Source organism: Tachypleus tridentatus, chromosome 13, assembly GCF_004210375.1.
Source record: "Tachypleus tridentatus isolate NWPU-2018 chromosome 13, ASM421037v1, whole genome shotgun sequence".
Classification (NCBI taxonomy): domain Eukaryota; kingdom Metazoa; phylum Arthropoda; class Merostomata; order Xiphosura; family Limulidae; genus Tachypleus; species Tachypleus tridentatus.
In genome coordinates, this window is record NC_134837.1 from 116,010,677 (window position 1) to 116,026,400 (window position 15,724).

The 15,724-nt window shown below is 31.2% G+C and overlaps 1 protein-coding gene across 1 annotated transcript in view; it reads left to right on the forward strand.

The window, feature by feature from the left end:
- LOC143237676 (uncharacterized) overlaps window positions 1-12,149 on the forward strand; it is a 49,919-nt gene extending 37,770 nt beyond the window's left edge. Inside the window, exons 3-5 of the mRNA XM_076477186.1 lie at window positions 6,018-6,171; window positions 8,760-8,890; window positions 11,850-12,149. Coding sequence (XP_076333301.1) covers window positions 6,018-6,171; window positions 8,760-8,890; window positions 11,850-11,883 — 319 coding nt within the window. The 3' untranslated portion in view covers window positions 11,884-12,149. The remainder of the gene's footprint in view (window positions 1-6,017; window positions 6,172-8,759; window positions 8,891-11,849) is intronic.
- Window positions 12,150-15,724: the final 3,575 nt, after the last annotated feature.

Consider the following 15,724-nt stretch of genomic DNA (forward strand, 5'->3'; position numbering starts at 1 on the left):
TTACTTTTTCGTTGTAATGTTGAATGAATATTATTTAAACATTGCACTATAAATGTAAATGTATAGCATTTTAAAGCAAGCTAAATCCTGTCGAACCTTCTACTGGATTATAATTGTACCAAACTTATAATTAAAATAAAGTAGTCTGATAGGATTTATATGATAGAGGACTTTGATGTTGATAAAAGCACAAACTCTTCTTCCTCCAATTATGAAGTTCCGTCACAAAACGTTCTCCATTGCACAATCCAGTTTTGAACCAGCTTGGCCTAGTAATGAGGGTATTCGACTTGCAATCTGCACGTTGCACTTTCGAACCACATAACCGAAAATACTGACCTCTCGGCTGTGAGGACATTATTAATGTAATGCTGAATTCCACTATTTGATTATAGTAGCTCAATAGTTGGCGGTGGGTAATGTAGACTAGCTACTTTCCTTCTAGTCTATCTCTCCTAAATTAGAGACGGCTAGTGCAGGTAGCATTGGAGTAGATTTGCACGAAATTCAACAAACAAATAAGTCATTTTTTAATTCCAAACCACCAGCCAGCAACAACCACTTTAATTTTTCTTTATGTTATATAATTTTACAATTATTATTATTATTTCTATCAGCGAGTACTGAATGTGAATAAGGTAATTTTAATATCATTATTTCTATTAATATTATATGCTTGAGGACAAAGTTATTTCAGAACAAAACAGTTTAATTTTAAAATACCATAAGTGTCTTAACAAAAATCTTTCACGTGAAGCATCTATAGTTTTCTGTTGGAGTGGTCTAAAGACGAAAGTGTATATCATGGTTATAAACTGTGGTATTCAGATAAACTGAGGTCATAGAATCAGAATTTTTAAGCGAAGAATATGATAAGCATATAGAGCAAAGGAAACCAAGTAAACAAGGAAGCAAATTCTTTATTAATATTGATGTTTATAATACTACCAGATTGGTGGCTAGTTTCTAACCTGTGTAACTATTGTTTGGCTACTGGGGTAGTGGATAACTCATTTAATAGTAAGGAAATAAAACAGAAAGAGATAGAAATATGAAAATATTGCACTTTTATACAAAGAGAATATAAACAAAACCTTAGTAAAGTATCCCACAACTCTACAAGGTAGATACTCCAGTTTATGCTATGCAAGTCGACTGTACAGGTTTCTGTATCATCTATTTGAATAGAACATCTCAGAGACTAAAAAACATTGATATATATGCGATTCACTACAAATTATTATGTGAGGAAAATGCTTGAAAATTTAGAAAAAATACTTGAATAAAGATATCTCCTAATTACAGAAGGCTGAAATTAGTAACTGTTTAAGTTACAACAAACTATCTTTGTTTAGGGTAATGTATAATTCCAAGCTAATCAGTCGCTAGGACTTCACAGGCTGCTCCATCATCAGGTGAGTTCCATTAACAAAAACAGGAAAACAAAGTTTATGACTTCTTTCTCCCCACGTATAATTATCATTCCAGAAGATACACCAAAACTAGTTTAACAAATTATCGAACAATCTTCTGAGTTTGAGAACAGAAAAATCTATATGTTAGAGAGCTGCAGTATTAGCATAGTTCAAGACTAGATGCATCCTATACATAAAGAACATGCGATACTGAAACTTGAACAAAGGTTTTGAAGAGATGTTTGAGTGGATATATTATGATATAGAAGGATTTAGTTTAAGAAATATTTGTATCACAAATTCCTCTTTACTTAAATATCCTGGCCTTCCTTATTTTCTACATTTTAATATGAAATTAAAATGTAAACTACAACCCAGTTTTGTGCATATAAAATCGTAACAAACATTTAGCCACACCAGATGCTACGATATTAACATAGTCGACGTATAACACAAAGAATGTGTAAACCCTTTAATTCAAATCAAAATACCATTTAACATTAAAAAATACCCTCAATAGCTCAGAGCTTATAATGCTAAAAACCGGGTTTTAATACCAGTTGTATGCACAGAAGAGAGAGCTTATCTTGTAATTTTGTGCTTATTGACAAATAAACAAAAATAAAAAATACAGGAAATACACTTTAATACCAAAAGCAATCAGAGAAAAAAAGAATTGTCCGTATAAGGGAGAGAAAAGAAATAACAAAGTCACAGATTGTTCCTTTCTTTCATTTTACAAATTATATCAATTGTAATGATATAATTGATATTAATATATATTGATATATCTTGTATTCAGAGTCTACTGCTAATTATTCACTTTAACCATCATTAGTTTTAATATTTGTATTTTTATTTTAGAATTTTGTGCGAAGCTGGAGAAGAGCTTTGTCTGCACAGCCATTCCTAATTTTAAAATGACAGTAATGAAGAAACAGGTGATATTCAATGGAATATACTTTAGATTGTCTTGTTTCTGCAACATCCACCTAGTTAACAGATAATTGAGAAGAGATTTAAAATGACATAACTGGTAAAATAAGACACTATTCTAACGCATGATTTATTTCGACACACGTTTTTGTTGGTTCACTTTTCAGTTTATTGAATGTTATTCTGTGAAAACGTTCCAGGGAAAAATTAAAATAAAATATTTTCACCCAGCGCAATAATACTATGTAAAACAAATTTTGTTCCTGGATAACTTGTGTTATTTCTTAATTGCTTATGTTGTAAAAGTACAGAAAATGGCCATTATTCCCTTCAAACTTTGCTTTTGTGACTTGGATAATGAAATTTAGAAATTAACCTATCAACCACTTATTCGGGTTACAGGCAGCCTCGCACAGACCGGATACATTGTGGCAGAAGCAGAGCTCATCTTGACAAGTGAAAAACCTTGAAAAATGTCGGTGACGCTTCCTCAGACTTGCGACTTGCACACTTTTATCTAACAAATCCCATCCTTCAACCTAGATGTAAAAAGCTCGGCATTCGAATTTTTTAGACCAAGATCTCTGATCAAGTCATTGAGGTCTCTTTGGTTGTGGTAGTATGGGTTTCTCTCACCAGCTGCACCTCTGAAATTGTAATCTGGATCTTCAACGTCTATCTCCTCTTTTGATTTGCTGCTCTCTTCTGAGGATGGCTGCTTTCTCTCTGGCAGAGTGGGTACAGAGACTTCAAGGCAGTGTGGCACTGGGATGATGGATGATGGAAGGTCCGAATACATGATAGCAGATGGATTCTTGCCAGCCCGACGTTTGGAAGGGTCCACCATGCAGAAGTAGTAATTGCTTGAGTGGTCAATGGGTTCACGCCAAATTCTTGGAATAGCGAACTTCATGACTCTCTTTCCCCTTTGTACTATCATGCAAGATAAGAGCAAAATAAAATTGTTATTATGAAGAATAAATTTATTTCATCCACAACTAATGTGTAAAAGGTTCATGCAAAATGTTTAATATTTTATATGTGATATTTGTTCTATGCTATTGGAAATTAAAAAATAAATTAAAGGATATTTAAATTTTAAAAGGTCTAAAATTTGTATAATAAATTACTATTCAAGCAAGCAAAAATTGTCCGTCTTACCTTCTAGAGTTTTTTGCAGTGCTCGCAGGTAAAATGAGATGTCCAACAGGCAATCCGAAATATGCCTTGTAGGCTTCACACATTTTAGCAAATGCTGTCACAGAGTACTTTTTCGCTGTTATCTTGATAAATTGGCCACATACGTAGCAGAATATGTCTGGAGAATGCTTGCAGCTTCTTGATGTCATCTCTGATAAAATCAGATAGGTCTATGTGTTCACTTAGGCAGCTGGAACTAAACTGAAGTGGTGAGTGGTGAGACCCTGTATATATATTATTATGGAAAATTCTAGAATATTCTAAAAGGTTCCTGAAAATTCTCGTAAGTTCTACAACATTCTAGAAAATTATTGTAAGTTCGAGAAAATTTCCTATCAGCTACTCAGCACTGAATTTACCTGGAATATTCTGGAAAATAGGTAAATTTGAAAACTTAATTACCCAGGTCACAAAAGCAAAGTTTAAAGAGAAAAATAGGTATTTTCCATTTACTTTAGGCATAAGCAATTGGGAAATAACACTTTCTGCCCAGGAACAAGAAAAAATAAAAAATTTTGTACATAGTGTAAGATACCTTATTTGAATCTTACTTTGTTACATAGTGTAAGATACCTTATTTGAATCTTACTTTGTTACATAGTGTAAGATACCTTATTTGAATCTTACTTTGTTACATAGTGTAAGATACCTTATTTGAATCTTACTTTGTTACATAGTGTAAGATACCTTATTTGAATCTTGCTTGGCTTTTTTTTTCTTTTGCATATATTTATACATTTATAATTCTCTTTATATCAGATCAACATTTGTTCATGTGTTTAATAAGAAAAGTAGCATGGTGGAATTTTTTTATTCTGTATATAGCGTTAAAAGTTATTAATGTTATTTGAGAAAATTTTATTATAGTCAGGTAAAAAAAGGTATTAGTAAATGTCAAGTAAAACTGAGTTTCAGTTTTGTTCTTGACGTTTTTCGCTTTGTTTACTTTGTAGCTACTCAGTCTGACTTGTGGAATTTTTTAGAAAAGATTTTTTCTTTCCGGGTAAATTGAAAGAAACATGTATTAACCTGACACGAACAAATGGGTGTTTGACATGATTGAAAGAGTACATTTTTATTGTTACGTATTTTGAGAAGCTTTTCAAGAGTCATAAAAATAAATAGAATTTCACTTTTTTTTCTTCTTGTTTTTCTCCAGGAAAATTGCGAAGTCAGTACTATTTGTCTCACTAATTTAAATCCAATTTCCTATCTGTATAAACTGGAAAAATATTGCTCTGAAGATTTTTCATTATTTAATACATTAAACTCTATTGGATTTCTAAGTGATTTTTATTATATTATTACAAACATCGAAGTGTATTACCAGTTCAGATATAGGTCATTAAGGAACTATATACATGCCAGGTTCAGACAAAAACATTGACACATATGCGATTCACTACCTACCTTTAGCATATATTATCTTCTAGCGCGAAAAAGCTGAAATGTATTAAACGAAAGAGACGATACATCACGAGCACGTGGTACCAGTTGCAGCTGTAACTTATATGCACCATTGCTCAGCGTTCTTCAGAAGAAAGGGGCATATTCACACATTACAAAGAGAAACAAATACGTGTAGAAAATAGCAATAATGAAGGTAATCGAGAAAAGAGAAAAAAAAAACATAATATAAGAAATAATAAATAGAAACAAAGTATACTTACCATTCATATCGACTGCTGAGAAGTATTCAAATATAAAACATTATAAAATAGAAAGTAGTATGACTGAACTTATGGGTTGAGGAAACAGTAGTTTTAATGCGTAGCACACTTTGCATTTTTATGTGGGATACAAGCTTAATAATTGTTGAAGTTTATATACGAAATCACAAAGATGTTGTTGAAACATTTATTATTACCTTGAACTATTCTAAAATCATATGATGTCTTAAGTGTACTTGTCATTGCCCACAGCTACAATCAGGGGTTCAATTCCCCTCGGTGGGTACAGCAGATAGTCCGATGTGGCTTTACTGTAAGAAAAATACACACTTGCTTGCTATTAAGCATAAAGCAAGACAATGGGTCATCTGTGCTCTGCCCACCACGGGTATCGGAACGCTGGTTTTCGTAGTATAAGCCCGCAGATTTTCAACTGTGCCACTGGTTGGCAAATGTCTTAAGATTACAATTTTATTATTCATGTATCTGTATCGCTTGGAGTTGTTGTTTTTTCTATTGCCTCTCTGCTTTTCTTCACCTATAAGTCTTTCCTACACATTTATTCAAAGAACAGTTTTGTTAAATAAGTTCTTAATTGTTTTCTTTAAGTATTATATAAATATATATTTAAAAATTAATTTTATCTCTCAATTAACAAGTATTATTTTTGTAATTTCTCAACTGATGAAATGCTTTTAATTTTGTTCTCAAATTTTTACATCTAATGAAAAAAATCATCAAAACCAGTAAGTAATGGTACTTTCTTTATAAAACACTTTGTTGTATATCTCGACAGGCGTCAAAGGAACATGGTTAACAACGTGACGCAGATTCGTATTATTTTGAGTCTAGTGTGTTTATTCAGTGGTCTTGGTCTTTCCTACAATGATGACAAACCTGTCTACAAGTGGAGCCCTCTATATTTCCGCAATCTTAAGAAAGATTTTATGGTAAAGTAGCATTTTTAACCCTAAATTCGCGACTTAACCATGCTTCCGTTGGTGATGACAATGTTGGAATATAAAACATTTATAAAAGCTTTCGAATTTATTTACTGTATGCTGAAGTAATAACTGTGTATAAGGGCTTCTATTCTGTGATGAAGAAACGTCAATAACATTTTTAGTATTCTTTGCTCTTCCTTTAAATAGTATTTTCTTATGTTCCGTTTTCTGGTCAAATATGAATTGCCCTTTTTGTGTTATGTTGTCTAAAATATAGAAATCCAACGTAGAACACAATGTAAACATCAGAAAATAATATGCCACCTATTACACGCAACTGCGAAGTCGAAAAGTTTTGCTAGTCCAACAAATGCAGTAGATTAAGTTTGACAATGATTAGAAAGCTAGCAAGGTAAAACCTGAAGAAAATATAAAAAATAAAACTAGAATAGAAAAGAAGAAAGTTTTTTCTTCTTCGAAAGCCAAAGCTGATGTTCTGTTATATTCTAAAGACGGTGATTCGGTTGTTATTAAAGCTAATCTTTTGTTCCCTTGGCTAAAACATGTTTTTAAACGTGTTTGTTTTTCAAATACCAGTTATTGTTATTAGCACAGAAATACCTAATCTCGCCAAGTTTACATCAAATATAACAATCGACTCTCCTCAAAATAGGTCAATTTTATAGTGATTTCGAAGTTCTGTCAAAATCGGTTTCAGTTCTGTGCTGGTTTTAGTATCTTTAGATTCAAGCTTAAATAATACAGCAATTAAAAGTGAAACTTAGTACCACTGGATCTGATAATGTGAAAATTTATTACCACATTTAGATATTTTGGTTAAATCATAAATTATAGTTGATAATTATATACGTGTTATCCGAGCACTCAAGTCTAGTTTGTATTTAAAGGTAACTTCTTTTTCTATCGTACATATCTATCGATGACACTTTATAAGTTATTGGGTTTTTAGTTGATTTTGACTGCTACTTGTTAAACAAATTAACCCTTCCAAAAGCATAAAATTTAACACCTTTTTTCCTTTTTTCTTGATATTGCCAAACCATAATATCACATTCAAAAGTAGATGTAACAACTGTAAAGTTACATTATTTGGAATTTTAAGCATAAGTTCAAATCAAAATAACATAGAATATATTATTAAAACTTTAACTGTCAGATACATTAAACTGTTTCTTACACATTGTCTTTACACAGCGTAACGCATTTTCTTAACGAAATGTTTCGTACACGTTCGTTTTTAATACTTTTTGTGCAAACTTCATTTTTTAGATCGTCTGCTCTTTTTCATAAAGTTTAATTCTTAAATTTTTACTTTCTTTCGATTCGTTTTACTTTTTATAGGATTATAAGTAATGTGAAAACGTTAAATAATTAGAAAATGCGCAAGTATTTATTTTGATATAAAATCACCATATCTTAGGCTCATGTACTGAGAGTTCAGTTATGTATAACATTCAAATTACTTGAAAAAATGAGAGAAAATGAGTGACTGGATCAAAAATTAACTAATGAAGATTTAATAAAATCTATTAATAAAAATATATCTAAAGAAATATAGCGTTTTGGCATGACGTACCAACTTTTATATATTAGTTCTGTAATGTGTGCGTAATCACTTTTTAACACATCTAAATAAAACGAGAATGATAAAAACAGATTTGTTTACGTTATTTTAAAATGTGAACAAAGTCATAAATCAAGTGAAGTAATGATAAACATTGGAAACAGTTAACTATATATGAACACACATACACAGTTCATTTGTATAGAACTTGTCTCTATTCTCTCTCATGTGGTTCTGATACATGAATGTTACGCTGAAAGCCTTTCCACTGATTATAAGCTAACGTGTGAGGCATACATCACTAGTATAAAACATACATCACTAGTATAAAGACATACATCACTAGTATAAAACATACATCACTAGTATAAAGACATACATCACTAGTATAAAACAATTACTTGAATTTATTTTCTAAATATATTTCATTTGTTTTCCACTTTATTTCTAAAACAGTCCGTTACAGTCATAACGGAAGTCCGTTAGCATCAACATTTGGAAATGAAGTGTAAAACACAATAATACGTAGATGGTACTTTTTCATTCATTAAAAGTGATGTTTTATGTTAGATATAATTTGTCTAGTTTGGAAAGGTTAGAAAACAACAATAGCAATTGTGGGTATGTTTACAAGATGTTATCGTGTGAAAGTTCCATAAATAATAGTTTAGCTTATAAACTTTAATATTTTCCTATTCATTTCTTAAACCTTCAGTTTGTAGAAGATGGCGAAATTTTAAGAAAATTATTTAAGACGACCGAACATAATCTGAATTGTGTAAAAGCTTATTAACCCATCCAGTTCGTACTGGAGTAAATAGAAACTGGTATATTCAGAGTTTTATGTAACGTTGGATCATCAGATCGAATTCTAGTTAACTACAGTCGCAGATTGTCGTTGTCGTTCCTCTTTATTCTAGGAAAATGGACGAAACCTTTTGCATGCAAAATTTTCCATTCTACGTTTTTGACTTTCAATAAATCTTTGTTGTCTATTTCTTTGCATCAGAAATTTTCCTGTGCAGCAGGAAACACCGAGTGTGGGTTTACAAGACTTCCCTACGGAATGATTATGAGATTACCTTGTTGTGACGGGTTAGTGTGCAAGAGACTTGGTAAACAACACGTCTGTCTGAAGCCGTAAGTACATGTCACACTCTGTCTATTAGATAACAACAAATTCCAGGAAGTAAAAAAGAGTAGCAAGATTGAAGACATGATGCAGACTGTGCTAAGAATTGTCTACAGCTTTACTAAATATTGATAATCTAAAATGTATGCCATTACTCAGCTTCAGATAAACGAAAACAACACTAATACTACAACAATAGTTTGTGGTATGTAAATGTCAAAGTTTTCCATGACTTAGAACGTAAATACATATTTATTCATAACATTTCTCTAATATTAATACGTAATTATGTATTAACATAAAGTTTTGATAATATTATCCTGCAAATAGCTGTTTCAAAACTTTACAGCGTTTAGTAATTAAGTATTGAAAAGAAAGTATTTCTGTATTTATTAACAAGTCCCAGAGAGATGAAATATATCTAACCGTGAACTATACTGTCCTTGTTCTTAGGGTTGTTTCTCCACGTTTATACACGTAAGCTTAGAACTTATATTTTTACTACTCGGCTTATTTGCTGGATAACTGTAGGGATGTTTAGTTTTTGATCAAGGAATTCAGTTTAGTAATATTATCCAAAGAAATTTATGAAATATTACAAACCTTCAAAATAATTAAAAATATAAATTTTATATGCTTGTTTCAGGTTAACCGTAAAGGTGCACAATGGGCTACCTGTACTGAGCCTACACGGATATCAAAACGCGGTTTTAGTATTTTAAGCCCTTCAAGGTTACCAAGGAAAGGACAACATAAATTCTGTTTGAGCTGAAAACTGAAAATCAAAAAGAAACTTGACTTACTTGAGCATAGTAGTCCTTTCAATGTAAACAAACAAACAACACTACGTCGCTACATACTGTTTTATTTTTTAAAAAACCTAGAACTATAGAGAAAAGTAAGATAAGACGGTCATACCTGTATATCATCAGTTATAACGTGCTACCATTTACAGTAAAGTATATATAACTATTATTTGCGTGACCCCAGTGGTAGACAGGCAGGAATGCGGGTAATTAAAGTATAATGACAAAGTGGATATTTCAAGGAATTTTTTTTTTTTTATATTTCAAACAACGAGGAATTAGAGACAACCGAATGTGCCTTAAAAGAAATAAAGTTCAAGTTTATTGATTGTTTTTTTATAATGAGCAATTTTATAAAGATGAGTAGTGGATGGAGGTAAGACAGTCTGATGTTTTTTGTAACGTGCGATTATTTTACAATAAGTGTCAGTATTTTTCGATTCGTCTTACTTCCTATTAGTAGCCACTGTTGTAGACAATGCGAAATTTGCTTTGAAGATTTAACACCACAACAAAAAACACAATGTTGGGCTGTCCACGGCAGAAGGGTGGCATTCCTTTAGCCAAAGTTCTACTTATTTACTTATTTTCGTAATCTTGCAGTTGTACTGTCTAATGATTTTATATAAAAGTTATGAAAAACATTGTTTAAAGCTTTAACACTAATGCCATTGAAAATTTGTGGAAGGAGTTGAAAAGTAATTTGGCAAAAGTTAAGCCAGCTAATCCATGAAAAGGAAAAAAACAACATCGAAATGCCGTAGGATAGCCTCAAGAGGAAGACCACTACTTCAAATAAACAAAAGTGCATTTCTTGGCATTAAATCTACGTTCACATTCAGCAGTAGATACGAGAATTACACCAACTGTGGTAATTAGTTTTTTTGTATTATTTTCCATATTCATTTCCTCAAAGGCCGTTTGGAGGCAGTACCTGTATTTACCATTTGCACCACTCTATGTTGGCATTCAGTCAGTTCTTAGACACTAAAATGTTTAACGCCGCAGCTTGTGCTGTCGTGATATCAATAAAACGTGCGCACGCCATGAATCACGAGAAGAATTATGCAATATATAGGCTACAACACTGCATGACATATGAACTTCAAAATCAATAAATAAAAATATTTGTTAGTCTTAATTTTGCTTTTATTTACTTTTAAAACAGAACATTTTGGGGACCGTGCGGACATACATCTAGTGATATCTTTGCATTCCTTAAATTTATTTATGGTAAAGGAGCTTCAATAAATTATTTTCGTAATCTTGCAGTTGTACTGTCTAATGATTTTATATAAAAGTTATGAAAAACATTGTTTAAAGCTTTAACACTAATGCCATTGAAAATTTGTGGAAGGAGTTGAAAAGTAATTTGGCAAAAGTTAAGCCAGCTAATCCATGAAAAAGAAAAAAACAACATCGAAATGCCGTAGGATAGCCTCAAAACATCTACCAGCATCGATAAACGATTTTCATTAAGTTTAATATTATAATATTGAGAATTTATATAGCATGAATACTTAAAGAGAACTACCCTCTTTACAAATATTCTTAAAGATTTATTTTGATATTTTGATTCATACACAAAAACGACATATGTTAAACCAAGGTCTGCAACTATTTTGTAACAAAAATGGGTGATAAAGCTGAAACCTTTGTTCACTAGTAAGACAGCATTTTCAACGGACGTCTAGTTTCCTTGACAAATGGTACTATTAAAGGAACAATAATTTTATTTTTTGTTTGCTTGTTGGATATCTTGCAAAACTACAATAGCTATCTACGATGGCTGTCTCTCATTTTTGTAATGATAAACTTGAGAGAGGACAATATGTAAATGTCACCCATCGCCAACTCTTGTTAGATCAAATAGTAGAATTTAACTGTTACTATTAAAACACATCCATGTCTCTGGAAAATGAATCACAGTTCGAAGGGATACTGGAACGCGAACGACAGATTCTGATCAGGCACGCTAACTACTTGGTCACATCCAGTCCCACTTTACCATTATTACTGGTTTTTTTATTAGTCGTCACTGAACTCTGTCAGAAAACTCTCCTTTTAATACTAATACTTCTCGTCAATATGAGGTTCTTACATTACTGTTGAAATTATATTTTGTTGAAAATAATTTTTTATTATTCTTTCATTTTTATAGATGGAGTTGGGATAAAACTAATGAAGTTTACTAAAGATATTTCGGGGCTCCGGAAACGGTATCCATCAACTCAACTAAATACTACTTAAGTTAATAAATTATCTCAGATCTTCAACAAATGTCTCTTACATTTAATCGACGTATGTATTTAATGTAGGCTAATCGTGATGAACTTTCCTGTTGTTGTTGCTATGTAAACAGTTTCCTATTTCTTACAAGAAAGAAAAACGACATTAATATATTAAAATTAGGACGACACTTGTGCAAATTTTAATATTTTAAAATGAGACTGTCCCCAGTCTCAAAATATAAAATATAATTTTACTTAATAATTTACTGTATAAATATAAAACATGGTTGGTCTAAGAACAGTTTCTAAACTTACTTTAGCTATTTTCCTCAATTTCATATGTAAATTTAGTAGAATTGTGAATGTTATTAAATTATAACTCAAATATAAACCAGTTGAATGATGTTTTAATGCTGATATTCGTAATAGAGTCATGTAGAAATAAAAAAGCGATGGAACATTACTCTAAAAACACTAACTAAAATTAAGAAAAAAGGGCTTATATTAAAATTAACACTTGGTTTACTTTGTCAAATAAAGAAATAAATTAGAAAATAAAAACAAACTATCCCAACGATACATAAATCGATTAACAAAGCCAGCCGGATCTTTAATAAAACTACACATGAAACTTTGTAAAATGGACGGCGGAAGACTTTCGAAACATCGTCCTCTACACTTGTGTCTCCACAACAGGCAGTTGACGTCCATTCTACAAAGTTTCATCATGAAAACTCTGTCTAAACAATCTATCAAATAATACACATGAAACTGATTGGAAAATATATATATATATAAAATAACTTGACAATTTAGAAAAAACTGAAATGCAGAACGAATTAAGATAAAATAAGTGTTGAAAACAGTAATACCAAGATATATCCTTCAGTTGAACCTGCTAACGAAACTGAACCTATGATTCAATGGAAAAATGTTATTTTACATAACGCGTGAGCATCAGAGGTAATAATATCTGTGGATTTATTAAAATAATAATTTTAAAATAGTAATTAAAGGTGAAGAATGAGAAGGAAATGTTGTTAATAACTGGCGTGAAATGGTTTAGATTAAATTTATACGAGAAAAGGTATGCATATGATTTTAACTCTTTCAAAATATTACGCTTCTTTGGACAATGATGCGATACGATGTCAAGTGTATGAGGCTGTTATCAGTATCACAGTATTTTATCTATATACAATAAATCATTACGTAAAAAAATTATTGTATTTCTAGACTGGGTAAAAATCTCAAGTTTAGATATTTAGTATGTAACATTAAGCATTGGTTTGTTCTTTAAATACATGTGTTATCTGCCACCATTATAATTCACCACTAAATTATCCATATAGAACAGCTTCAGATTAATGGTAAAATATGAAATAGACAGTGAAACTATATCCTAAACAAAATTATCTAATTATCCATATTTTATTACACTTTACCCAGTGTTTTATTTTTATTGATTTCTTCGTATACTTTTTTTTTCCTTTTACAAATGTGCAAATGTTTCAGTTAATTTTAAGGCTGCCCCAGTTACATTGCTAAACTATAGCTGGTTTTCAGCCCCTTCTCAAACAGTAGATTTAGTTACCTTTAAATCGCTGTTTCTCAAAACTCAAAATATATACCCACTGTCACACACACGCTTGTCAACAAAAAATGTTACCACTTTTTTATATAAATTCAGTTTTGACTTTATCTGTTTTATAGCATTTTTATAACGTTTTTATTTTAAAAGCAAACATCACATTAGAAACAAGTATTTAGAAGCTCTTGTTTTTTATTTCTTATAACTATACACTTTGTTAAAACAAAACGTTATTGATTTTAAGCTAATATTTTTTAGGTTTAAAGCTGTAATCTTGATATTGTTTTATCTGTCAGCTGGCACAATGTTACAAATAAGATAACGTTTTTATTACTCAAGAAAATGTTCTAATTGGACAAACTTTCATATGTATATCATATATTAGTTTAAAATTTAACTAATTTTTTGTTTTAATTACACTACAATTTTCAGGTCGAACGCTGTTATTTTGTTTGTTACTGTTGGTTTGTTTTGAATTTCGTGCAAAGCTACACGAGGGCTATCTGCGCTAGCCGTCCCTAATTTAGCAATGTGAGACTAGAGGGAAGGCAGCTTATCATCAACACCCATCGCCAACTGTTGGGCTACTCTTTTACCAACGAATAGTGGGATTGATCGTTACATTATAACGCCCCCACGGCTGAAAGGGCGAGTATGTTTGGTGTGACGGGGATTCAGACTCGCGACCCTCGGATTACGAGTCGAGTACCTTAACCACCTGACTATGCCCGGCCCTGAGTGAGTTATTTTTATTAAATATGCATAAGCTGAGATATATGTATGTTATAGGAAATCAATACTATATACACATGAAGAAATTAGATTTAGTTCGCCTTAAGCTTTGCGCTTTTCAGCACAATGTCGTTTTTTACGGTTTACCTAAAATCCTATTAGTTGCTTTTAATAGTTTTATGATAGTTTCACTTTCTACACGTGAATTTGGTAGTTATGAAAATGAGAGCAAGTGTAACAGGAAACAAATATGTTCAAATAAAGCATATTATAAAATCAGGTTGATTGCATTGTGTCAGGTTTTAGAGAATAAATATCGATATGTGTATGGGCAGGATTCTTTGCTGTTGGTGTCTGTAACTTGCTGGCAATAAATTTCAGAAATAAAGAGAAAGCCCATCATCCACTTTTTTAAAAATAATATGTTTTTAAAAAAGTCAAACATATATACAAATCATTGTTACATAGTTAACCACCCCAGTTGTATCGAGAGCTATAAATAAAGTCCATACAGGCTGTTTCGATTACTTTAGAACCCAACTGACAAGACGAATTATTCTTCTCTACTCGGTTTTTACAATCCAGTCTGCGATTATTACACTTTAAAATTGCCATTATATACTCTTCATAGTTAAACTTACAAACACAGTCTAGATCCATTTAACTATATCTCATTAACTTTGTGATACTTTCACCATCTTACTTAATTTCTTCTTCAGCAACTTTAATGTTCCCACAGAATCTGTATAAATAAATGTCAATATGTGTGTGTGTGTATCCGTTTCTTATTATGGCAGAAATGAATGGCATAAAAAATATTAGGGTGAAAGTAGGACCCTTGAGAAATGATAAAGAAAGACTTGTATCTAATAATTATGAAATGGTTAAGTTATTAAATTTTATTAGCAAATTTTTATTAGCAAAGATTTAAGTATTTCACATTTTGAACAATTTGATAGATGGAAATGAGATCGAACAAGATGACTGGATTAATTCTGAGCTGGTTGAGAAAAATTAGAAGTTTTAAAAAAACCCGATAAGATTACGATAATCCTAATGATTTTACAGGAGGTCAAAAATTTGATTTGTGAGCCACTTGCCACAATTATTTGTAAGTCCTTGAATAGTTGGCAGATACCAGGGGACTGGAAGTTAACTAATGTAACTCCTCTATTCAAAGGAGGTAATAGAAATTGTCCAGGTAATTATAGACTCAGCATCTTACATCAGCTGTGTAAAACGTTTTGGAAAGTCTTATAAAAGATGCTTTGCAAAGTCGTTTAACAACATTTATAATTTTACTAGATAGTAAACATAGTTTCAGTAATGGAAAATTACAAAATTTTTGACATTCTTTGCTTATGTAATTGAAAATAACAATATAAATTTGGTGTATCTGGATTTTGAAAAAGCATTTGACAGGGTGTCGCAGCATAAAAGGCTTGTAGAACAATTATCTCTATAGGTATGGGGAAAAGTGTT